Genomic DNA, 24,585 nt, shown 5'->3' with positions numbered 1-24,585 from the left:
TTTTAAATTTAATGCAACTTTGTTGCCCCAATTACTTCATTTTCAAAAGAAATGCTTCGACAGAAATGCACAATGGAGCAGTTGTCTTCCAGTGGATACGTGGGTGTGTGTCCTTAAGCCACCGAGTTATGTTATTGATGTTAATCATGCTGCTATGATTATTTAACAAGCTAAAGAAAGCAGTTTCCTGCAGAAGAGGCGTAATATCAGTAAATAATTTGTCACTGGGCTTTCTTTGTGCTATCTAAGTATTTGGCTAGATTTTGAATGCCTCAATTCTATCTCCATCCAGTTGTCATCTTTCTAGTTAGAAGATGCTCATATCCTTGAGTCATACTCGTATGTAACTTTATCACAGCCCCTTCTGATGTGTTTTTCAGCTCAGCCTCATCCTACCTGAAGTGAGAATTTGAAAACTGCACACACTGCTTTAGGTCAGAGCTGTCCAAGGAGCGGCTTGTGGGGCCAAAAGTGGCTTAGAATCTCCTTTTGATCTCGCCCTCAGAGTTCTGAGCAGTCCCTGTCTACTGCACTGGTGTTAAAACCTGCCTTCAGTACTGGTCACCTAATTGAACTGTCAGTCAAAATCTGCCAACTAACTTCTTTAACTATCTTGTAATCTTCACAGTTGAATTTGAAGTTAACTACCAAAAGTAGACCAGTGAACAGGCCATGAGATAAGAAACAGCCATTTGGTCCATCAAACCTACTCATTCAGTTTAAAAATCCTCAGCTTGTAGAGTAGAAAAACAGGGCTCCAACTTTTGGGAATCTCACATTTGTGGGTAATTCTATGTAACCCATTCATTGTTGCATGTATCCTGTCCCCAGCGTCAACATTTTTGGCATCTCTATTGGAGGTAACTTTGTGAGTGTGTGTGCATGTATCATTTTCTTGGATTTTAGTAAGATAATTAATAAGATAACCAAAAAAAAAGCTGGTAGACTGAATCAGCTGACAATGGGCAAAGTTTCAGTGTGGTCTCTGCCACTGACCTATCAAAACATTGCTGGAAAAGGCGCAGAAAACCCTGGCAAAATGACACAAGGACCATTTGAACCATGGTTGTTAAGGTTTCTACAGCACTTCTGCCTGAGTTAAGGCAGGCGAGTGGAAAAACATCTGTGGAGATTGCTCCCCATGGTATTGGTAGTGTAAACTAAGATTGAATTTCCTTTCTTGTGGAAGGACACAGTGGAACTGTTGAATGTTCCTCTTGAGTGTGTTTATATCTTCATTATACATGCATAGAAAAGGCAAGGCAACAAGAGGTAACAGCACCAGACACCTGATTTCACTGTGACTAGTGTTAGAGGCCTATAGGTCATCATAATAGTTGCAGTGCCTTGCACAAGAATGTTCTTGTGGAAAAAGTGTGGTGCTCAAAGAGTTAACTCTTTTGAGCAGTTTCTCTGTCTTGTGGATCGCGTTGACACTAATTCTTTTTTTTTTAAGATTAAAATAGTGGTTTTGACTTTCGCTTTGACAACACATCCTTTCCTGTTTGGTGAGCACAGTGGCAGATGCAGCAATGTGAACAGCACCTTGAAATCAAAAAAAGTAGTGACAATAGAATAGCAATGTAGTTTGATAGAATCATAGAAACCCTACAGTGCAGAAGGAGGCTGTTTGGCCCATTGAGTCTGCACCGACACCAATCCCACCCAGGCCCGAACCCCGAAACCCCACATTACCCCACTAATCCCTCTAACATACACATCCCGGGACACGAAGGGGTAATTTATAACATAAGGGAAATATTTTGGGTCATAGGACATTTTCATAACATGAAAAGGAGCACTTTCATTATTCAGTATTTTTCTAAATTGAACATTTGATGACATTTTAAAGTTACTTTTCTCAAATATACCTGAAGGACATATCTATCAGGACTACAATCTGAATTTTAAAAAGATAGTCATTCATTTGGTGCGTATGCTACTTTCTATTTCTTGCACCTTTTCTCTTCCCCTGCCCTTATATTAACTTATTGTGTTGCGTTCTGTTCCTCTTCAGCACTATTGCCCTGTTACATTTTTATTTTGTACTGTCCATTTTATTTTTTTTGCTATCGCTAATGTTTGCAAGCTATTTGTGCTTAACATTTGGAAAGCTTCAGAGTAATATTCCAGCTCCAGTTATGAACAGTATACCAATTTAGTTATTAATGGAGAGGTACAATCAAACTAAAGGTAGTCCCTTAGAATTCCAGTCAATCGGGCTTCTGCAAATCTAATACGTCAATAATAAATAATAACAGAAAATGCTGGAAGTACTCGGGTCTGGCAGCATCTGTGAAAAAAGAAATGGGAGGTAAAATTTTGAGTCTGACATTTCATCAGAATTTTCAATAAAAATAACAACACATGTCAACAAAGCCATTAAATTGTGAAGAGGGTACTGGGATTAATTTATTAAGGAATAGAGTTCCAAAGCCCAGAAATGATTAAATGCAGAGTATTTTGACAGTTCTTACAAAAGGAGTATAGAAGGTTGAGAAAGTACAAAAAGAATTTAAAGAATGCTACCGGAGAGAAATGATACAACTATCAGGAAACTTACAAGACTAATGGGGAAAGAGCTAGGAGTGGAACTGGTTAATAAATTGTTCAAAAGGGCTAAATGGCCTCCATCTGTGTGGCAGCAATCTATGAAAAACTGAATAGGATGGTGCTCTTTTCTCTAGAAAAGCAAATATCTGAGAAATGACCTGATAGAAGCCTTTTCGGTTCTGAGGGGGTCTGATGGAGTAGGTGTAAAGAGATGTTTCCACTTGTGGGGAAGTCCAAAACTAAGGCCCATAAGACAATCATTAATAAATCCAATAAAGATTTCGGGGAAAAAAACTTCAGGAGAAAGAAATGCATTCTCAGAAAATTATGAGAATGTGGAACTTGTTACCATATGGAATGGCTGAAATGCTTAGTTTAGATGCACTTTGAGGGGGATGTGTTGATGGGGTGGAATGCAAGAAGTGGAGACTCGTGTTAAGTATGAACAGCAGCATAGACCTGTTGGACCATGGGACTCTTTCTGACTGTAAAATTCTATGTAACACATGGGTTTGCTTAACTTCGGCATTTTGTACTAATTCATCAGCTATTATAGCTATAGCCCACTGTTGGGGTGCGGATCAGAAACCCCAAAGTATATTATCAAGTTAGACGAGACCCCAACTATTTGCTACTTCATCATTGTGAGGATAAGGTGTTTCAGTGCAGGTGATTCTATTGACACACTAGGAAGCTTTTATCAAAATAAACTTTATTTAACAATACAGTTTAACTATAACAAATATTTTAACAGTACTTAAACATGACCAGATATAATTCTTAACTGTTCATCTATCTCTCTTAGTTCCAATTCAAGCAATAATTCTCTTGCAAACTTAAAACCTATCTTCAAAATCAGTTAGCAACACACAGGCTTGCATGCTTGTACTTGTTAACAATCCTAGAGCTTTTTAAACACCTGTGGAGAGAGACAGAAAGACAACTCTTGCTTCATAGAATCATAAACTCCCTACAATGCAAAAGGAGGCCATTCAACCCATCGAGTCTGCACCGACTCTGACAGAGTATCTTATCCAGGCCCTATCCCTGTAACCCCACATATTTACCCTGCTAATCTCCCTTGAGAGACATCTTGAGAGACTAAGGGACAATTTAGCATAACCAATCCACCTAACCTGTAAATCTTTGGATCGTGGGAGGAAACCTGAGCACCTGAAGGAAACCCAAGTAGACACGGGGAGAATATATGAATTCCACACGCAGTCACCCAAGGCTGGAATTGAGACTGAGGCCTTGTCGTTGTGAGGCAGCAGTGCTAACCATTGTCCCACTCTCACTTTGCCACCATGCTGCTTCTTTCAGGACCAGGCAGAAACATGACTGCTTTAAAATAAAAGAGAAATTGTATAACTTCCCTGCAAGCTTAGCTGCTTCCATTTGCACATGACTCTGTCTTTTATCAATGAACCTAATCAAAATATACTGAAACTCCAAGGGAAACCCAAGTGAACAAAAATGCATCAACTCTGAAGCACACCATTAGCTAAAATTAGTCATTACCCTGAATTCTCAACCTGAAGCGTCCTGTTTTTCCAGACAAATTGGCACCTTGTAAAACAGAGCTGATTTTCAAACATAACCCTGACAAAAAACATGATTGAAATGCATTTCTTAAAGGCACAGAAGCATCACACCACAAAAAACTTGTGCTGTGTTATCTTAGGTTTGTTATGGCATCCATTATGCAAATTTTTCAAACTTTAGTTCCTTTTGGAAAGTCTACTTTGCTACGACTGATAACTCAAGTAATGCTTGTGTCCTACTTGTCACATAAACGTGTTAATCCTCCAACACTGCCACCATTGGAATTTTGTGAAAGCATCTAAAAGGTCAACAAAAAGTAGTTTTTATAAGTGGAATGAGTTATTGCTGATGTGACTCGTATTGGCTTAAACTGCTTAAACTGTCCTCCTTGGATACATTTTCTCAGCCACTATTACGGCTGGTCACCAAATTGATATATTGGTCAAAATCTGCAAACTAACTTCTATAACTATCTTGTAATCTTCAGTTAACTTTGGAGTTAACTATCAGAAGTAGACCAATGGACAAGTCATAAAACCATAAGAAACAGGAGCAGGTGTAGGCCATTCTGTCCACCCAGCCTACTTTGCCATTCAGTAAGATCATGGCTGATCTGATGATAGAATGATAGAATCCCTACAGTACAGAAAGAGGCCATTCGGCCCATCGCGTCTGCACCGACCACAATCCCACCCAGGCCCTACCCCCATATCCCTACAGATTTACCCACTAATCCCGCTAACCTACGCATCTCAGGGGCAATTTTAGCATAGCCAATCGACCTAACCCGCACATCTTTGGACTGTGGGAGGAAACCGGAGCACCCGGAGGAAACCCACGCAGACACGAGGAGAATGTGCAAACTCCACACAGACAGTGACCCAAGCTGGGAATCGAACCCAGGTCTCTGGAGCTGTGAAGCAGCAGTGCTAACCACTGTGCTACCGTGCCGCCCACAATTGTGGCCTTAACTCCACTTTCTTGCCTGCCTCCCATAATCCTTGCCTCCCTTGCAGATCAAAAATCTGTCCGACTCAGCCTTGAATATATTCCATAACCCAGTCTCCGGTGCTGTCTGTGGAAGAGAGTTTCAAAAACTAATACATCTGAGAGCGGCACGGTAGCACAGTGGTTAGCACTGCTGCTTCACAGCTCCAGGGACCTGGGTTCGATTCCCAGCTTGGGTCACTGTCTGTGTGGAGTTTGCACATTCTCCTCGTGTCTGCGTGGGTTTCCTCCGAGTGCTCCGGTTTCCTCCCACAGTCCAAAGATGTGCGGGTTAGGTTGATTGGCCATGCTAAAAAATTGCCCCTTAGTGTCCTGGGATGTGTAGATTAGAGGGATTAGCGGGTAAAATATGTAGGGATATGGGGGTAGGGCCTGGGTGGGATTGTGGTCGGTGCAGACTCGATGGGCCGAATGGCCTCTTTCTGTACTGTAGGGTTTCTATGATTTCTATGAGAGAAGAAATTTCTCCTCGCCTCTGTCTTCAATGACAGACCAATTGTTTTTAAGCTCTGCCCCAATTCTAAATTTGCTTCCCATGAGGGGAAGCATCCTCTTGGCATCTATCCTATAGAGCCACCTCAGAATCTTAAAAGAAAGATCATGCCTCATTTTTCTAAGCTCCAGTGGATATAGGCCCCAACCTGTTCAACCTTTCCTCAAAACACAAGCCTTTGTCCCAGGAACCACTCCAATGAACTTTCTCTGAACTACCCCCAGTCCAAGTAAGAAGAACAGAACTGTGCAAAGCACTCTAGGTGTTGCCTCAAGGCCCTCTATTGTAACCAAACTTCCCTACTTTTATACTCCATCCTTGTTGCAATAAAGGCCAACATTCCATTTGTCTTCAGAAATACTTGCTGTGCCTATTGCTAACTCTGTGATTCATGTGCAAGGGCATCCAAACACCACTGTGCTGCAGCCTCTCTTCAGTTAAGTAAAATTCTGCTTTTCTATTCTTCCTGCCAAAGTGGCGACTTCACATTTTCCCACATTACTTGTCATCTGCCAAATTTTTACCCACTTTCTTAACCGATCTGTATCCCTTTGCAGACTCTGCATCCTCATCCCAACTTGCTTTCCTACCTATCTCTAGTATATTCAGCAAACTTGGTTACAATATAGTTGGCCCCTTCGTCCACGTCATTAATATGGATTGCTGTTCATCCAAGTCATTGATAAAGATCATACATCCCTGAGAATCACTTGAACTGCATCTTTCATTATATAGGCATTACATAACAGCCAAAACAGACCCCAATGTTCTGGTTACACAGCTGGGCAAATGTTGAGTTAGCTGTTCTTTCAGATGGGATAGCATCAAGGCAAGTTAGTGGTGTGTTGATCAAGAGAACATCTTCCTGTTTGATCATTGTATTTTCAGTGATTCCCTGAGAGGGAATTTGGGGCCTTGGTTTATCATCCCATCTAAAAGTGAGCACCTTTTAACAATGCAGCAGTCCTTCACTAGTGTATCAGCTGAGATTAAGTCTCAACTGCTGATGTCTTTGCGTTGGGGCTTTACACATGGCCTTCTGGAGAAGGTGAGAGTTACCACTGACGGCAAGTATCTGTTTGGGTTTAGCTAGAAACAAACCTTCCTTGGTCAAGTAGCAGGTTAACAACACTTGCTGACCAAGAACTTGTGTGGTGCAATGATCGGAACTACCTTCACTTACTGTGTTCACCGATTGAAAATATTTTGTATTTTGCTATTGAATTTATACCACTGCTATTTTTGATCATGTTTTTGTAAAGCAATTGAATTTATCTGACCAAAGGTAGTTTCCATTGGTCAGGATTGGTGTAAAGTTAGGCAGAGATTTTAGGTTTTGTGTCCTGTGGTAAATTTCTGCTTTTTCTCTTCCCTATAGTACTGACATTTCATATCAAAGTATACATTTATGCATAAGCCTGAATTTTACATTCCACTTGAAGGGTCTTGAGGTGGGTGAGGGAGCATGACATTGAATGGGCTCGATTCACACTGGACCTGATTTTATGCAGGGGCAAGCAGGGTCTCGGATGGGAAACCTGTCCATGCCCCATTAAGGCTATTAAGTGGTCACTTGAGGGCCTTTTCCTGCCCAGCCTCCATTTTTGGCTGGCTGGCTCCGAAAGCTAATGGTGTTTGCTACCAAATAAACCTGTTGGACTTTAACCTGGTGTTGTTAAAACTCTTACTGTGTTCACCCCAGTCCAACGCCGGCATCTCCACAAGATGTCAGAAAACTCAGGGTACGAAATAGTCTGGGGACCTTGCTGCAGTGCCTCCTCTGGCCACTACAGTGCTGTGCCTGGATAGGTTGAAGAGCTGTCGGCTGCCAGCTCTGTAGGGTGGAACTTTCTTCCAAGTGAGGACAGAAGTCCTGCCTGCTGCCCATTAACACTCAGTATAAAATGACAGCCAGACTGTCAGAATCAGTGGAACGCATCCTCACTGACTCTCCAAATGGTGGGGTTCATGCCCCACCATCTGAAAAGTTCAGGCCATAATGTGTTTTCCTCCGTGCTATAATTGTGCTAACATTCGGTTATATCATACTGAAGGATTATCATGAGTTAGTTGCATGCTGTATAATTTATGCAAATTTGGCTAAGCTATATTATGCTTATGACATGAAGTTTCAATATGCTTAACGATTAACACGAATATCAGTTTTTCAATATGAAACCTCAAATGAATTAACAAGATTGGAACTTGAGCATCAGTAGAATTATACCAGACAAATAAGCATAGAAACTTGTACTGAACCTACCAGGCATTAAAACTGAGAACGCTCAGTGCTTTTTCATGGTGTTAATTGAAACATCTCTTTTAACTTCACTAGCTGCTTATATGTCCACAAGATGAGTGGAATGGGTGAAAATTCCTCTGACCCGGCCAGAATAGACTCAAGAAAACGCAAGGAATCGCCATGTGACCATCCACGACCGAGGTAAGATTTACAGTTAGTGGAATTAATTAATTCTGGATTAGGTTCAGTGTTTTAATTTCTTACAGTGAAGGGACGTCCCATTAGTATATCAAGTTCAACTTCTTTTCTTTAGACGTATTTTGTCGCTGTTTACAGTAAATGTGTAGTTTTCTGCTATTTTAGCTTCCCCTGAAATGCTTTGCTTTGCTAAATGAATTGAGAATCTGATCTGAGGTCTAGAACTGGATATTTCTGTGCATGATGGCACCCCGATTTACTCTTTGTCATCCCATTTACTCCCGGTAGTCTCATTCTGTCCTCAGCCAATGTCCACATACACATTTCTCTAGCAATAACTGTGTTGATCAGGTACCTCAGTTAAACTTTTGTTCCCTTTCCCTTCTCTGCTGCCTCCTCGTTGTCGAACCCAGGCCTGTTGAAGCCAAATATAGCCCTTGCTGAAACTAGCTAATTTAAAAGCTTGAGATCTTTCAGTTATGTTTGGCTCAGTTTCTTAACCAGCTGTATAATTATAATACCCTTTTTTTAAATTGTAAAAGCCCTTTAATAATGATAGTGGCACTTTTGCAGAAAGAGTGGGTAAATGTCTGTATAAGTGAAGAGGAGGGGTGAACACTATAGCCTGGATTTAGTGGTCAATGGCGAAACACGGACACTCAGCACTGACCCCCACAGAAAGCTGACCACAAAAGATCTAGAGGACTCCGTGGCAGGAATTTCCCTTTTCCTGACACCATTTTAAATCTGGCGCCAAATCGAGGGGCTGTTATGACATCCAGCAGCTGTCAGCAAGCTGGAAGTCGATCAATCAAATTAAAATATCCACACATGAAAAACCAGGAAGTTAAAAGCACTCCAGATCTTTTAATTTAACTTTTCAGATTGTGAATTAAATGTTATGATGCAAATGAAATAAAGATAAAAACAGCCTGCTTTTAAAAATGTGTAGATTTTTAAAATATTGCAGAGCAATTTAACATTCCATAAATATAAAATGAGCTTTTTGGGGGTCAGTAAGGGTAACGAACTGTTATTATGAAGTTAGTTGTTTTATTTAAAAATCCAGTTGCACCTCACTTAACAAGGTGAAACTTTTCCCAGGGTTTTGAGTCTGAAATTACATCAAACATAAATAGGACATTGGTTAGACTAGAGTACTGTTCATATTCTTGTTACAGAGGGAAACTGTGGAGAAAATGCAAACAAGATTTACACAAACAGTATCAGAATAGAGATAATATTGGAAAGACTGAACCATCCGTAGAAATGTAAAGGCTTGAGAGGTGAACTAGTAGAGGCCTTTAAAACTATGAAGGGATTCATAGGGGAAGCATAGAGAAAACGCTTCTACTCGGGGGATGAGTCCAAAACTAAGGTTCATAAATATAAGGTAAAGACTAACGATTCCAAAAGGAATTCGGGAAAAACTTCTTTATCAGAGTTATGGAAGTGTGGAACTTGTTACCAGTGATTTGAGGCGAATATAGTATGAATGTATTTAATGGGAGGCCAGCTAAACGTGAGGGGGAAAAGGGATAGAAGGATATGCTGTGATGCAGTGAGATGAGGATGTTTGTGTGGAGCATAAGACCTATTGAGCTAGATAATCAATTTCTGTCTTGTCAAATTCTAATTCTGTGGTTCAGGAATTGTGCTTGAAGATTAAAGAAATTGCAAATGCCACTCAGTTATTTAAGACATGAGTGAGTGACAAAGCAGGAAAATCCTGATCCGTCAGTTTTGATGTTGTAATGTTGGTTGTGGGGACGTTACTGGGACATATTAGACTTGAGTAATTGGGCCTTTATTAACAAATAGAGTCAGCATAGATTTGCGAAGGGTAGGCCCATGTTTCTCTAATTTATTGGAATTTTTTGGTGAAGTCACTAAGAAAATTCAAACCTGAATGTGTTTGAATATTGCTTATATGGATGTCCAGAAGACACTTGATACGGTTCTGCTCTAGGATATTAACAAGTATGAGAACATATGTGGAATTTAAGGGAACCACAGGACATTGGTTGTTGATTGGTTGGAAAGTAGGAGACAGGGAGTGGGAATAAAGGTAATCCTCTTTAGATTCAAAGAATAAAGAACAAAGAAAATTACAGCACAGGAACAGGCCCTTCGGCCCTCCAAGCCTGCACCGACCATGCTGCCCGACTTAACTAAAACCCCCTACCCTTCCGGGGGCCATATCCCTCTATTCCGAGCTCATTCACGTACTTGTCAAGACGTTCCTTAAAAGTCACTGCCGTATCCGCTTCCACTACCTCCCCCGGCAACGAGTTCCAGGCACCCACCACTCTGTAAAATATCTGCCTCGTACATCTCTTTTAAACCTTGCCCCTCGCACCTTAAACCTATGCCCCCTAGTAATTGACTCTTCCACCCTGGGAAAAAGCTTCTGACTATCCACTCTGTCCATGCCTCTCATAATCTTGTAGACTTCTATCAAGTCTCCCCTCAACCTCCGTTACTCCAGTGAGAACAAACCAAGTTTCTCCAACCTCTCGTAGCTAATGCCCTCCATACCAGGCAACATCCTGGTAAATCTTTTCTGTACCCTCTCCAAAGCCTCCACACCCTTCTGGTAGTGTGGCGACCAGAATTGTACACTATATTCCAAGTGCAGCCTAACTAAGGTTCTATAAAGCTGCAACATGACTTGCCAATTTTTAAACTCAATGCCCCGGCCAATGAAGGCAAGCATGCCGTATGCCTTCTTGACTACCTTCTCCACCTGTATTGCCATTTTCAGTGACCTGTCTACCTGTACACCCAGATCCCTCTGCCTATCAATACTCTTAAGGGTTCTGCCATTTACTGTATATTTCCTATCTGTATTTGACCTTCCAAAATGCATTACCTCACATTTGTTCGGATTAAACTCCATCTACCGTCTCTCCGCCCAAGTCTCCAACTGATCTATATCCTGCTGTATCCTCTGATGGTCCTCATCGCTATCTGCAAATCCACCAACCTTTCTGTCGTCCACAAACTTACTAATCAATCCAGTTACATTTTCCTCCAAATCATTTTTATATAAACAGCAAAGGTCCCAGCACTGATCCCTGAGGAACACCACTTGCCACAGCCCTCCATTCAGAAATGCACCCTTCCACTGCTACCCTCTGTCTTCTTTGACCAAGCCAGTTTTGTGTCCACCTTGCCAGCTCACCTCTGATCCCATGCGATTTCACCTTCTGCACCAGTCTGCCATGAGGGACCTTGTCAAAGGCCTTACTGAAGTCCATGTAGACAACATCCACTGCCCTACCCTCATCAATCATCTTCGTCACTTCCTCGAAAAACTCGATCAAGTTCGTGAGACATGACCTCCCCTTCACAAAACCATGTTGCCTCTCACTAATACGTCCAGTTATTTCCAAGTGGGAATAAATCCTGTCTCGAAAAATCCTCTCCAATAATTTCCCTATCACTGATGTAAGGCTCACTGGCCTGTAATTACCTGGATTATTCTTGCTATCCTTCTTAAACAAAGGAACAACATTGGCTATTCTCCAGTCCTCTGGGACCTCCCCTGTAAGAAGTTTAACAACACCAGGTTAAAGTCCAACAGGTTTATTTGGTAGCAAAAGCCACAAGCTTTCGGAGCCTTAAGCCCCTTCTTCAGGTGAGTGGGAATTCTGTTCACAAACAGGGCATATAAAGACACAAACTCAATTTACAGAATAATGGTTGGAATGCGAATACTTACAGCTAATCAAGTCTTTAAGGTACAAACAATGTGAGTGGAGAGAGCATTAAGACAGGTTAAAGAGATGTGTATTGTCTCCAGACAGGACAGCCAGTGAGACTCTGCAGGTCCAGGCAAGCTGTGGGGATTACAGATAGTGTGACATGAACCCAATATCCCGGTTGAAGCCGTCCTCTTGTGTGCGGAACTTGGCTATCAATTTCTGCTCAGTGACTCTGCGCCGTCATGTGTCGTGAAGGCCGCCTTGGAGAATGCTTACCTGAATATCAGAGGCCGAATGCCCGTGACCGCTGAAGTGCTGCCCAACAGGAAGAGAACAGTCTTGCCTGGTGATTGTCGAGCAGTGTTCATTCATCCATTGTCGCAGCATCTGCATGGTTTCCCCAATGTACCATGCCTCGGGACATCCTTTCCTGCAGCATATCAGGACAACGTTGGCATCATCTCACGTGAGAACACCATCCACCAGGTACACGGTACATACTCTTGCAACTCGGCCAACGTTGTCTACCTGATATGCTGCAGGTAAGGATGTCCCGAGGCATGGTACATTGGGGAAACCATGCAGACGCTGCGACAACGGATGAATGAACACCGCTCGACAATCACCAGGCAAGACTGTTCTCTTCCTGTTGGGGAGCACTTCAGCGGTCACGGGCATTCGGCCTCTGATATTCAGGTAAGTGTTCTCCAAGGCGGCCTTCACAACACACGACGGCGCAGAGTCACTGAGCAGAAACTGATAGCCAAGTTCCGCACACATGAGGACGGTCTCAACCGGGATATTGGGTTCATGTCACACTATCTGTAATCCCCACAACTTGCCTGGACCTGCAGAGTTTCACTGGCTGTCCTGTCTGGAGACAATATACATCTCTTTAACCTGTCTTAATGCTCTCTCCACTCACATTGTTTGTACCTTAAAGACTTGATTAGCTGTAAGTATTCGCATTCCAACCATTATTCTGTAAATTGAGTTTGTGTCTTTATATGCCCTGTTTGTGAACAGAATTCCCACTCAACTGAAGAAGGGGCTTACGGCTCCGAAAGCTTGTGGCTTTTGCTACCAAATAAACCTGTTGGACTTTAACCTGGTGTTGTTAAACTTCTTACTGTGTTTACCCCAGTCCAACTTTTGCATCTCCGCATCATGACCTCCCCTGTAGCCAGTGAGGATACAAAGATTTCTCTCAAGGCCCCAGCAATTTCCTCCCTTGCCTTTTTCAGTATTCTGGGGTATATCCCATCAGGCCCTGCAAACGTGTCTACCTTAATGTTTCTCAAGAACCCCAATCCTCCTCCTTTTTGATCTCCACATGACTCAAACTATCTACACATCCTTCCCCAGATTCATCATCCACCAAGTCCTTCTCTTTGGTGAATACTGACACAAAGTACTCATTTAATACCTTGCCCATTTCCTCTGGCTCCACACATGGATTCCCTCCCTTGTCCTTGAGTGGGCCAACCCTCTCCTTGGCTACCCTCTTGCTCTTTATATATGTGTAAAAAGCCTTGGTATTTTCCTTAATCCTGCTGGCCAATGCTTTTTCATGGCCCTTTTAGCCCTTCTTATTCCTTGCTTAAGTTTCTTTCTACTTTCCTTGTATTCCACATTTGCTTCGTGTGTTCCCAGCCTCCGAGCTTTGACAAATGCTTCCTTTTCCTCTTTGACTAGGCTCACAATATCTCTCATTATCCAAGGTTCCCAAAACTTGCCATACTTATCCTTCATCCTTACAGGAATGTGCCGGTCTTGAATCCCTATCAACTTGCACTTGAAAGCCTCCCAAATGCCAGATGTTGATTTGCCCTCAAACATCTGCCCCCAATCTACATTCTTCAGTTCCTGCCTAATATTGTTGTAATTAGCCTTCCCCCAATTTCGCACCTTAACTTGAAGACTACACTTATCTTTATCCATCAGTACCTTAAAGCTTACTGAATTGTGGTCACTGTTCCCGAACTGCTCCCCTACTGAAACATCGACCACCTGGCCGGGCTCATTCCCCAATACCAGGTCCAGTATGGTCCCTTCCCTAGTTGGACTATCTACGTACTGTTTCAGGAAGCCCTCCTGGATGCTCCTTACAAACTGTGCCCCATCCACGCCCCTTGCACTAAGTGAGTCCCAGTCAATTTTGGGGGAAATTAAAATCTCCCACCACAACAACCCTGTTACTTTTACACCTTGCCAAAATCTGCCTACATATCTGTTCCTCAATCTCCCGCTGGCAGTTGGGTGGCCTATAGTAAACCCCCAACATTGTGACTACACCTTTCCTATTCCTGAGCTTTACCCATACTGCTTTGCTCTATGAGCCCTCCGAGGTGTCCTCCCGGAGTACAGCTGTGATATTCTCCTTAACCAGTAGTGCAACTGCCCCACCCCTTTTACATCCCCCTCTATCCCGCCTGAAACATCTGTATCCTGGAATGTTAAGCTGCCAATCCTGTCCTTCCCTTAACCAAGTCTTTGTAATGGCAACAACATCATAGTTCCTAGTACTAATCCAAGCTCTAAGTTCATCTGCCTTACCTGTTACACTTCTCGCATTGAAACAAATGCACTTCAGTCCACCACACACTCTCTGATTAGTAATCCCACCCTGCCTGCTGTTTCTCTGAGTCTTACTGGCCCTACTCTCTGGTTCCCCTTCAGCTAATTCACCTTTGCTTTGGTTCCCACCCCCCCTGCCAAACTAATTTAAATCCTCCCGTGTGACACTAGCAAACCTCCCGGCCAGAATATTTGTGCCCCTCCCGTTTAGATGCAACCCGTCCTCCTTGTACAGGTCCCATCTGCCCCGGAAGAGACCCAAGAAAGGCAAATCCGAATAATCTGAATGGTAAGATATTAGAAACCACGGAGAGACGCATAAATCGCTGAAAGCTAATGCACATGTATCAGGGATAATCAGAATGACTGTGGCCTTTTTTCAATAGGGCTGGGATACAAAGTTTATGTTTCAGTTGCACAGAGCTTTTGTCCAACCCCTTCTGAGTATTGCATTCAGTTCTGTGCGCTGCACTTCAGGAAGCATATATTGGCATTGCAGCCCAGATTCAGCAGAAGAGTAAGGGAGCTAAACTTGGGTTGTACTCCCTCAAGTTAAAAGATGTTTAAAATTGCTCAATAAAGTCAATAGAGAAGTTATTTGGTGGGGAAATCAACAACAATCAGACTCTATCTTCAAATTAGCATTAGGCCATTCAGGAAAGAAAAGTAATGCACTCTTGCACACAGGGCAGTGGAACGATGATATTGTCTTCCATGTAAGGCGGTGGACGTTGTGTCAGTTGAAATTTTCAAGACTGTGATCAATGGCGTTTTATCAGGGACCATAAAGGAATATGTATATCAACTCAATATCAGACATGATCAAATTGTGAATGGCAGAACAGGCTCGAGACACTCTGAGCTGCACCTTGTCCTATAATAGTTTAGTGACCAGTTAGTTAACCTCGTATTCTACTTTTCTTGGATGTTGCTGGATTTGTTTGTCCCATAGAGCAATGTCTGCTTCTTCAGATTGTTTGTTAGAAAACATTTTATGACTATTCTGCTGTTCTGAAAATGGTTTAATTAATTGGGGGAAACAGAATACATCGATTTTATTCCTACTTGCTACTTTAAATTGGGTAAAATGTTAGTCGGCTCTGAGAATGTGTAGTTATCCCTTTGACAAAATCTTCTGTATTTTTTGGTTGCATTGCACGAAGAGCATCGATTTTAACTGCTTGTATGTAATAAACCCAGTTGAGCAAAGAATTCCTTCTGTTATTTCTAGGACTTAACATTGCTTTTGTGTTTCAACAGCCCTAAACGTAGCACTGAGAAACGTCATCGGGAGCAAGAGAATAAATATATTGAAGAACTTGCTGAGCTGATATTTGCTAATTTTAATGACATTGACAACTTCAATGTAAAACCAGACAAATGTGCAATCTTAAAAGAAACTGTGAAACGAATCCGTCATATAAAAGAGCAAGGTAAGTTGCTTCGTGGATACAATGAATCTACTTATAAACTGATTGATGTAAGATACAAACGATCTGTTGTGATCGCCCTTCCTGATCGAATAATAATGAACAGAATGCTAGTTCCCAATATTGGAAGCCTTGTTCATAGTGACCACTCACTCACTGACCATGATCCACTTACTTGTGTATTTGTTTTCTGGGGCATGTTATTGTGACTTTGAAATTATTGGAGATGGAGAGAATACGCACAAGAGTAAGCTAGGTGAAACAATCTCGGCAGTATAGATGAAACCCTTGCAGTTCATCTTGTAGGGCTACGGTTCACTTATCTTCTTGATGTAATTTATCTGGATTTTCAAAAGGCCTTCGCAAAGGTACCCTATAATAGACCAATGAGTAAGGTCAGGGAATGTGGAATCAGGAGACGAGGCAGAATATATTGGTTAGCTGGCTTCAAGACAGAAAGTAAAGTGTGTGAGCAAAGGGGGTTATTCAGAGTGACAGAAGGTGAGAAGTGGCATTGCACAAAAATAATACTGGGACTACTGTTCGCAAATTGCTTTAACAACTTGGACATTGGAATTGAAAGCACAATTTCTACATTTGCAATGACACCAAATTTAGGGAAGGATAGTCAACACTGAGGAGGACTACAACAAACGACAGGAGTACATTAATAACTTTGCAGAAAGGGAAGATAATTAGTATATGAAGTTAAACACAGCAAAATGTGAAGTAGGATTTTTTTCTTAGGAAGAATAGAGATGTCACTTATTACTTGGTGGATGCAAGTCTAAGGGGGCAGAGAAACACCAATCACTAAAAGTTTCACCAAGGCCTTGAAGAAAACAAATCAAACGCCAGGATTTATTTCTTGGGGATAAGATTGAAAAGTAGGAAAGTTCAGCTAATTCTTCATAGAAACTTGTTTAGACCAAACCTGTGGAATATTAGGTACCATCCTTGTTGCCATATTACAAGAAGAATTTGGAGGCACTAGAGAGGTTGCAGGGAAGATTTGATACCAGAAGTGCATTGGCAAATATAGCAGAAAACAGTTGAAAGGCTGGGTCCCCTTTCTTTTGAGAAAAAGAAAGCCAAGAAGTGTCCTAAGGGAGGTTTTAAATTATGAAAGGATTTAATACAGTGGATATAGAGGGAATATTTCCTCTTATGGGGAAGAGCATAACGAGAGGTCTCAATATGATAGTCACCCAGAAATGTAATAGGGAATTCAGAAAGTGGTGAGAATGTGGAACACTCTTCCACAGGGAGTGACTGAAACAGTTAGTATAAATACATTTAAAGGGAAGCTGGACCGGCATTTGAGGGAGGAGAGAATAGAGAGTTATGATGGTAGATTAAGATGGGAGGACTCTTGGGTACAGCACAAACATTGACATGGACTGATTAGTGAAGTGACCTGGTTCTGTGCTGTATATCTTAATCCTATCTAATCCATGTCTTGATTCATGGCAGGCCTGGAGTTGATAATATCCTACACTATCACTGAAAATATCATAAATCTATTTTAATATATGGGGGAAAGAAGATGTGTCACTAGTTAGTTAGAGTATTCTTCTCTCTTCACTTTAATGAAGCCCTTAGGCATCACGTTTGGGAGAATCCTTAAGAGCCAATGACTTTAATTGTGCCCTAATCGTACTATGTAACTATTGCTTCAGGCTGCAGTAGTGAAAGTCATCATTTCACCCCATCCCTTAGCGGGTAGTATTTCATTTCACATCACCTACGAAGTAAATTCTTCTGTATTGAAAAGAGAAATTTCAGTACACAATCCAAAGAGTGTATCTTTACTTCGCAGACTGTAAATGCTGTAGACTGTAGATGCTGGGAACCTCAGGAGGAGGCCGAGATGGATCATCCATTCGACTGGCTGAAAGTTTCAAAAGCTTCAGCCTTATTGTTTGCACTGTAGTGCTGGGCTCCCTCGTTGCTAAGGATGGGGATATTCATGGAGCCTCCCTCCTCCTCCAGTGTGTTATTTAACTGCCCACCACCATTCATGACTGGATGTGGCTGGATTGCAGAGCTTAGATCTGATCAGTTGGTTATGGCATTACTTATCTCTGTCTATCACATGCTCTATATGCTATTTGACACACAAGTAGTCCTGTGTAATAGCTTCGCCAGGTTGACACCTCATTTTTAGGTATACCTTCCTGCACTCTTGACTGAAGCAGAGTGGATCCCCTGGCTTTGCGGTAATGGCAGAGTATGTCGGCCCATGAGGTTATAGATTGAGGGGACAGGGTGGCATGGTGATATTGTCACCTAGACTAATAATCCAGAGATCCAAGATAATGCTCTTAGGTTCGAATCCCACCACAGCAAATCGTGGAATTTGAATTCAATCAATCAATCAATAAAAATCAAGAGAATGAGAACGTTTCCTGAACACTTTGTTCAAGGAAACAGTACAATTTCTGAGTTGGCCAGTGGTCAGGACAGGAGGGTGTGACTGCGAGTCAGAGATGTGTGAAATTATTACAGGATCTTTCTTTATAAGCTTCCATTATTTCTTAATCTATACTCTGTCCTCCAGTGTAGCTACTGTTATGGGGCCTGTAAACTACTCCCAGCTGTGCCATTTCTTGTCTCCACACAAATTGACTATATCTTGATCTTCTGGATCAAGCTTATTAACAATCCCATCCTTTATTAACAGACCTGCCCTCACCTTTCCGTCCTATCTTCTTGAAATGTCAAATGCTCTTGACTATTCAGTTCCTAGCCTTAGTTGCTTTGTAACCACATCTCTAATAACGATCAATTTATCCATCTTGTTACAAATGACAAATGCTGCATACGTTCCAATATATAATCTTTAATTCTGCCTTTGTAACATTTTCCCTACTCTGACCTTATTTGTTGATGCGCTTGGATGTGTTGTCCTTTCCTGTCACACGCCGGTTATCATGATTCATATCACTACTGTGCACTCTTCCCTTGTCCTTCCTTGTTAACTTTCCAAATCTCTTCTCAAGTGGAGCTTCTCTCCTCTCCATCCCCTCTCACTAATTAGTTTAAAAGAAGTTGGTTTTAGTTGTTGGGGAGGTGGACTGAGCTGATGAATGTGTTTAAAAGGAGGGTGACAGTACCCAAGGGGATGGAACCATTAGCAACGCCATCCAGCATGGAAGATGGGAAGAAAAGTTGGCACGTCAGAAACTTAATGGGTCTATGTCAGTGGAGCAAAAAGTAGGTTTCACAAACAAGTCATTGAAGTTTATTTTTCGTGTTTCCCTTGACTCCACCGTTAGCCCTTTGGGCCACCTTTGTAATTAGATTGAAGGATTCAATCTGTGTTTAGTTTCAAAGCTGTGATTTGGAACTGATCCTCGTTATATCGTTACTGACTAGAAAAATTCAAAACAGTAACATTTTGATAGTTTCTATTAAAGTGAAGAACAGATTACTACAAAATGCTAAGGATTATCCATAATGTTGAAATAATTTTATAGGGTTTTTGTTCCATAAATATCCAGCTTGTATAAAGTAGGTTCTCTGCATACACAAATCATTAGCGTTGTGTAAAAATGCAACTCCAGCAGTTGTGTACTCTTTCCCATTATGTTTTATAGCTCAGTTTAGGTGTGTTTGAATTGCCTGGATTTTAGCAGTGACTGAAAGCTTTTGTGTTCCATTTACAAGTGTGTTTTATACAATATCAAATCTTTTACTATTTTAGTTCTTAATATGATTGCAATCTGACTCTAAATATTGCAGGTTGGAAAATAATTATTTAAGAGTTACAAACTCAGATGAGACGTTTTAAAGGGATCAACAATTTTCTATTGTTGCTTTTCCCATACATTTTAAGTGGTGAAAATAATAAATTCAGATAGACTTGAGTTAGGGGATTTTCAGTGATATAATTACAGTGTTAATGTAAGCCTACTCGTGACACGAATAAATAAAGTTTTTAAAACTCTTGTATGTTGAGGTGAAACCAATGTGTCTATCTTTACCACATCTACTTTTTCAGAGATGCTTTTACGCTACACTACACTATACTGTACTGCAACTTCTCCAGTCTGGAGTCTTTGGGACCCAAGGCTTTTCTGGATTTCAGAATTTTCTGGATTGTAGTGTAACATTAGAATTCCTAACTCTGTGTGAACTAGATGTAAATATCTAAGACCTAAAGCTAGTGTTGAGACAAAAGTGTGCCTTTTCAAATCCGTTCATTTGGAAATATACACTAGCGCGTAGGGATTCAAAATAAAACTAAGCATCGTCAACAGTTAAGCAATGTACTCCTATATTGGGAGTCAGTTTAGTTCAGTTGGCTGAATGGCTGGTTCATGATGCAGAGCGACGCCAACATTGTGGGTTCAATTCCCGTACATGCTGAAGTTATTGATGAAGGCCTGCTTTATCAGTTTTGCCCCTCGCCTGAGGTGTGGTGATCCTCGGATTAAATCACTACCAGACAGCCTGTGGTCATCTGGGATTATGGCGACTTTACTCCTTTACAAATATTATTTTATAGCTTGTCAATCTCGATGTATTAGAGCTTACATTTGAACATACCTGCAGTTTTCTTCAGCTCTTAGCTATACTTATACCAGTGCTTCCCAAAATATTTTCTAGTCAGACCCTATTTTAAAACGCACTCACTTCTCAGCCCCTCACCAACCCTCAAGCACACATCATAATCAACCCCGCTTCCCTTCTCACATTGTGAATCTGCCTCCCTCTTCCTCCCTCAAACACTAATCAGCCTCTCACTCACCCATACACACTGTAATTAGCCCCTTGCTCCACAACACTGTTACAATCAGCCCCTTTGTTTTCCCCCGCCACACAGTAATCAAGATTTTGCATGTATATCCCCCCACTTAAGCTATATTCAACACCCTTTTTCCCTCCTTTTCACTTGTTCTCATTATGCTGGGTCTTGGATTGGGTTGTCCTTGGTTAAGACTTAGAGGCAAAGCTGCTAGTAAACATTTTTCTATTGAACATTCCACTAACTATACCATGTAAGACTTGGTACAAGGTTTCAGTCTTCATCCCCGTTGCACAGAGATACGCGTTGTGGTGATTTTGCCAATCTCCCCGACCTTGTTCTCAGCTCTCTGAGGAAGTATAGGTTTCAGTTCTCCATGTTCTCTCCCTGACTTGGTAGTATAATATGTGGATCATCGAAGACTACCAGCTCTTTTTTCAGGTTGTCTTCCTGGTCATCTAGTTAGTTGGCCCATTCCATTAATGATCATCTTGTAGATACAAGTGCGCCTCGGTTTCTTCTCACTATTCCATTTTCAGCCTTGATGAAATTAGACTGCAGATGTAATTTTTTTTCCAAAACTTGACCTTCCTGAATCTAGTCGTGAATCCTACTGATTCACCTGGCTCGAGTTCTGTTAAGTCATGTACTCTATGGCTTTGATTATAGTTTATGGTTTGATTTGCACAGTACTCACTCTTCTCTCTCACTCTATATTTGCTGCATTGAGACATGGTATAAGCGTGAGTGGAAGAACAGGAAGTTAAATCCATGTGATCAGATGGAGCCAGACCATTTTGCAATGATGTGGAATGGTAGCTCAAGTGTCAAGATGTTGTCATTTCTTTGCAAGAAAGCCTTTACTGTCCTCGATCTTCTTTCAGCGTCTCCATTAACTTGTGCGTATCTGGGTGAGCTACTTATGTGCACAAATCCATGAGCTGTGTGAACTGTTTAAAACATTCATTGGCAAACTGTGGGCCATTGTTTGAAATGACAAGACCTAAAAACCGTATGATGGAAGTTTATTTTAGTAATTTAATGACTGCTTCTGAGGTGAGACAATGAAGATGCTTCACTTCAATCCATCTGGTGTAGTGATCAACAACCATGAGGAATGTCTTCCCCTTGGAGCTCAAAGATCCATTTTGAGAAGTTCTCATGGTCTGACAGAAATGAGGATATTATCAGTAGTTCCCATCTGCACCTGGCATTGGATTGCACAGGTAATGCTTTTAGAAATCATGTCCTCATAGATTCATGGTCACCAAATGGAAATTTGCGCACTCTCGCGACACTTTGTAATGCCCAGGTCCCTGGTGTATTTTCTGAAGGATCTGGAGTCTGAGGACATGGGTATACCCAATGTTATGATCCCAGTTGGTGTTGTAACTGGACAGGAAGATTCCAGAATGGAATCCTTGTTCAGAAGACTAACTTTTACTTTCTTTTAATACAACGCAGAGGAACAAGTCACAGGACCGCTAATTATTTTTAACAGGAAAAAAAAACATTAAACATGAAAAAAATGGATTATGATCGAATACATCGTTACTCCCCCCTCTTACCTTAACTATTACACACAGATTTTGAGATTAATATGGATTACAAAGTACATCTTAAGCTACATTGGTCTCACTAACACACACTCCCATTTAAGCACACAAGATTACTGTGTTAAGATGCACTCTTCTCTGAACCCAAGTGAATGTCTGTGGATTTCTACTCCAACTCCCCCAGGTGATGCTCTTTTGAGAATCCGTGTAGATTTGATGGGCCGAATGGCCGCCTCCTGCACTGTGGTGATTCTATGGTTCTATGATTCTTGTATTGTAAGCCACTTTGTCCTCCTCTGAACTCTGGCTTCCATATGTGTGATTTCAAATTCCACTTTCAAACGTCAAACTTTCAAATCTTCTTTTAAATGCTGTCCCTCTGCTGTTTCCATCAAGGTTTTATATCTCTCCCTTCAGGTTTCCTTTGTTTTAAAGGCTTTACACAAACTCCAAGGTCCAGCCACAAATTTCCACAATTACTTCAAATAATGTCGCCCAGACTGTAGTAATTTCTCACAAACCTTAGCACTAGATAGATGAATAGGCAGGGAATAGAGGCAGGAAAATATTAGATTAGTGAGCATGTGTGTCGGCACAGACTTGGTGGGCCGAAGGGCTGTTCCTGTGCTGTACTGTTCTTTGTTCTCTGTTGTTGCTAGTAGAATTTTTGTGGTCAACAAAGTATAGGACTCTACATCTTCAAAATTTATGTCCTCTTGTTCAGGCTTTTCAACAAAAATGCACGAAAATGCACTCACTCTGTTTGCTGCTTTTAGACATATTCAGTTCTGGCATTGAATCTTATGAGTCTCAGCTGGAATCTCTGGACTCTTGGTGGCATTTTGGCTATTTCTTCTGGATTTGATAAGGTGAATAATGGTTTATGTATCTCAGTGGCAAACTTTAAGCTGAAGATGTAGCTGGCAAACTTCTCTCAGGCCCATGTAGCTGCAAATGCCCTTTTATTACAGCGTACTTTGTTCCAGTTCAGTCAATGATTGGGGTGTATGGTACACTGGTCTGCGTTTCCCGTCTTTTTGGATTTGAAAGAGCACAGCTCTTAGCCCAGTCATTGCTACATCTGCAGCGCCTGTCATTGGATCACTATGATCCAGAACCGCCTATGTGTCTGATGAAATGAGCATCTCGTTTATGTTTTGGAACAAAATTTGTTGATCCTCTTTGAACACCATGATTAGGTAACAGCTTTCCTACATGATTGAGCATGTCCACGAAATACTGGAAAATCTCTGATTGCCTTGGTTTTCTGGAATCTTCCCTGATGCGTGAACGATGTGTCTCCGAAATCGTCTGGTTGTAAGAAATCACATTTATTGTTGAAAGAGTCCTGCTTCTTGCAAATGTTGTGATATTCTGCTCTCACTCTTGCATCATGCTCCTGAGTAGTGGACCCATGGATCAGAATTTCATCCATGTGGCAGATGACCCTTTCTAATCCTTCTAAACTGTCTGTCCGCATCCTCTGTTAAATCTTTGGTGCCGATGTAATTCCAAAAGGTAGTCAATTGAAGCAATGTCTCTCAAACGAAGCAATGACTCTTGTCAGTAGTTTGGGTTCTCATCTAAAGATCAAAGCTACTATGCGCACCCGGTTTTGTAAAAAAAAAGTGCTTTTTGCTACCTTTGCCATACTTTCGCCCAGAGATACCATTCGGTAGATCTCCCTTTCTACCATTTGGTTTAACTGTGAAGTTAAAACAGATTCATAGTGAGCATTTGGTTTTGGTACTGGAACCACCTCAAACACTAACTTATAGATTTGGTTGCAGGTGAGATGTCCCCCTGATGCAGCATTGACTCAATTACTTATTTTGCTTTCTATAAAAGTGAGTGTGAAACCTTCCTTGGAGTGAACAAACACACCGGTTTTGCCTCCAATCTCAATATGTTGTGATAGGCTGTTTTCAACTTCATCAGACTTCTTAAAAAAAAAAGGTTGGAAATTGCCCTGAATTCTTTCAGTTTTTCTTGACATTCCGATTTGTCTATAGATGAGTTGTAGATCTCTGCAAGTTTTTCAGCGTAACAGCGAACTGTTACGCTGAAAACAGTTTTGGATCACATGCAAAGTTTCAATGATTTCCTTTGTACTGAAGCTTCGCAGTCAATTGCCCCATGATCTTCAGTTGAATACTTCCTAGAATGTGGAGACATATGGTTGGTGGCTGGAGGAAGTCTTGATTCAACCAATGTTCTGGGGCTGATTCGACGGCAACTCCTGCTCTAGTGCTGAATTTGATGTTTGTTATATGCTCATTAACCGTAGTGTCTGTGCTTGAATAATTCCCATTAGATCATGTAATTTCTCCCAAAAATGGTAATTCCTTGTCTTTTTCATTTTCAGTTTCTTGATTGCAACATTTTTTAGTGGTTTCTCAAATTTCAGTGTCAGGAGCTTTTTGTTGCAGCATAGAGCTCGATTTACAGGAATGGCATTCCACATTTTTGGCCAAGCGTTTTTCGCACTGGTGCAGCCTTTTTCCTTCATACTGAGACATTGAGTAA

At 41.4% G+C, this 24,585-nt stretch overlaps 1 protein-coding gene across 1 annotated transcript in view; it reads left to right on the top strand.

The window, feature by feature from the left end:
* ncoa2 (nuclear receptor coactivator 2) overlaps positions 1 to 24,585 on the top strand; it is a 266,392-nt gene that overhangs the window by 146,020 nt on the left and 95,787 nt on the right. The window contains exons 4-5 of the mRNA XM_078216293.1: positions 7,935 to 8,042; positions 15,584 to 15,756. Coding sequence (XP_078072419.1) covers positions 7,954 to 8,042; positions 15,584 to 15,756 — 262 coding nt within the window. The 5' untranslated portion in view covers positions 7,935 to 7,953. The remainder of the gene's footprint in view (positions 1 to 7,934; positions 8,043 to 15,583; positions 15,757 to 24,585) is intronic.

This window comes from Mustelus asterias, chromosome 7 (genome assembly GCF_964213995.1).
Source record: "Mustelus asterias chromosome 7, sMusAst1.hap1.1, whole genome shotgun sequence".
Taxonomy (NCBI): Eukaryota; Metazoa; Chordata; class Chondrichthyes; order Carcharhiniformes; family Triakidae; genus Mustelus; species Mustelus asterias.
This window is presented reverse-complemented; position numbering and strand designations above follow the sequence as displayed.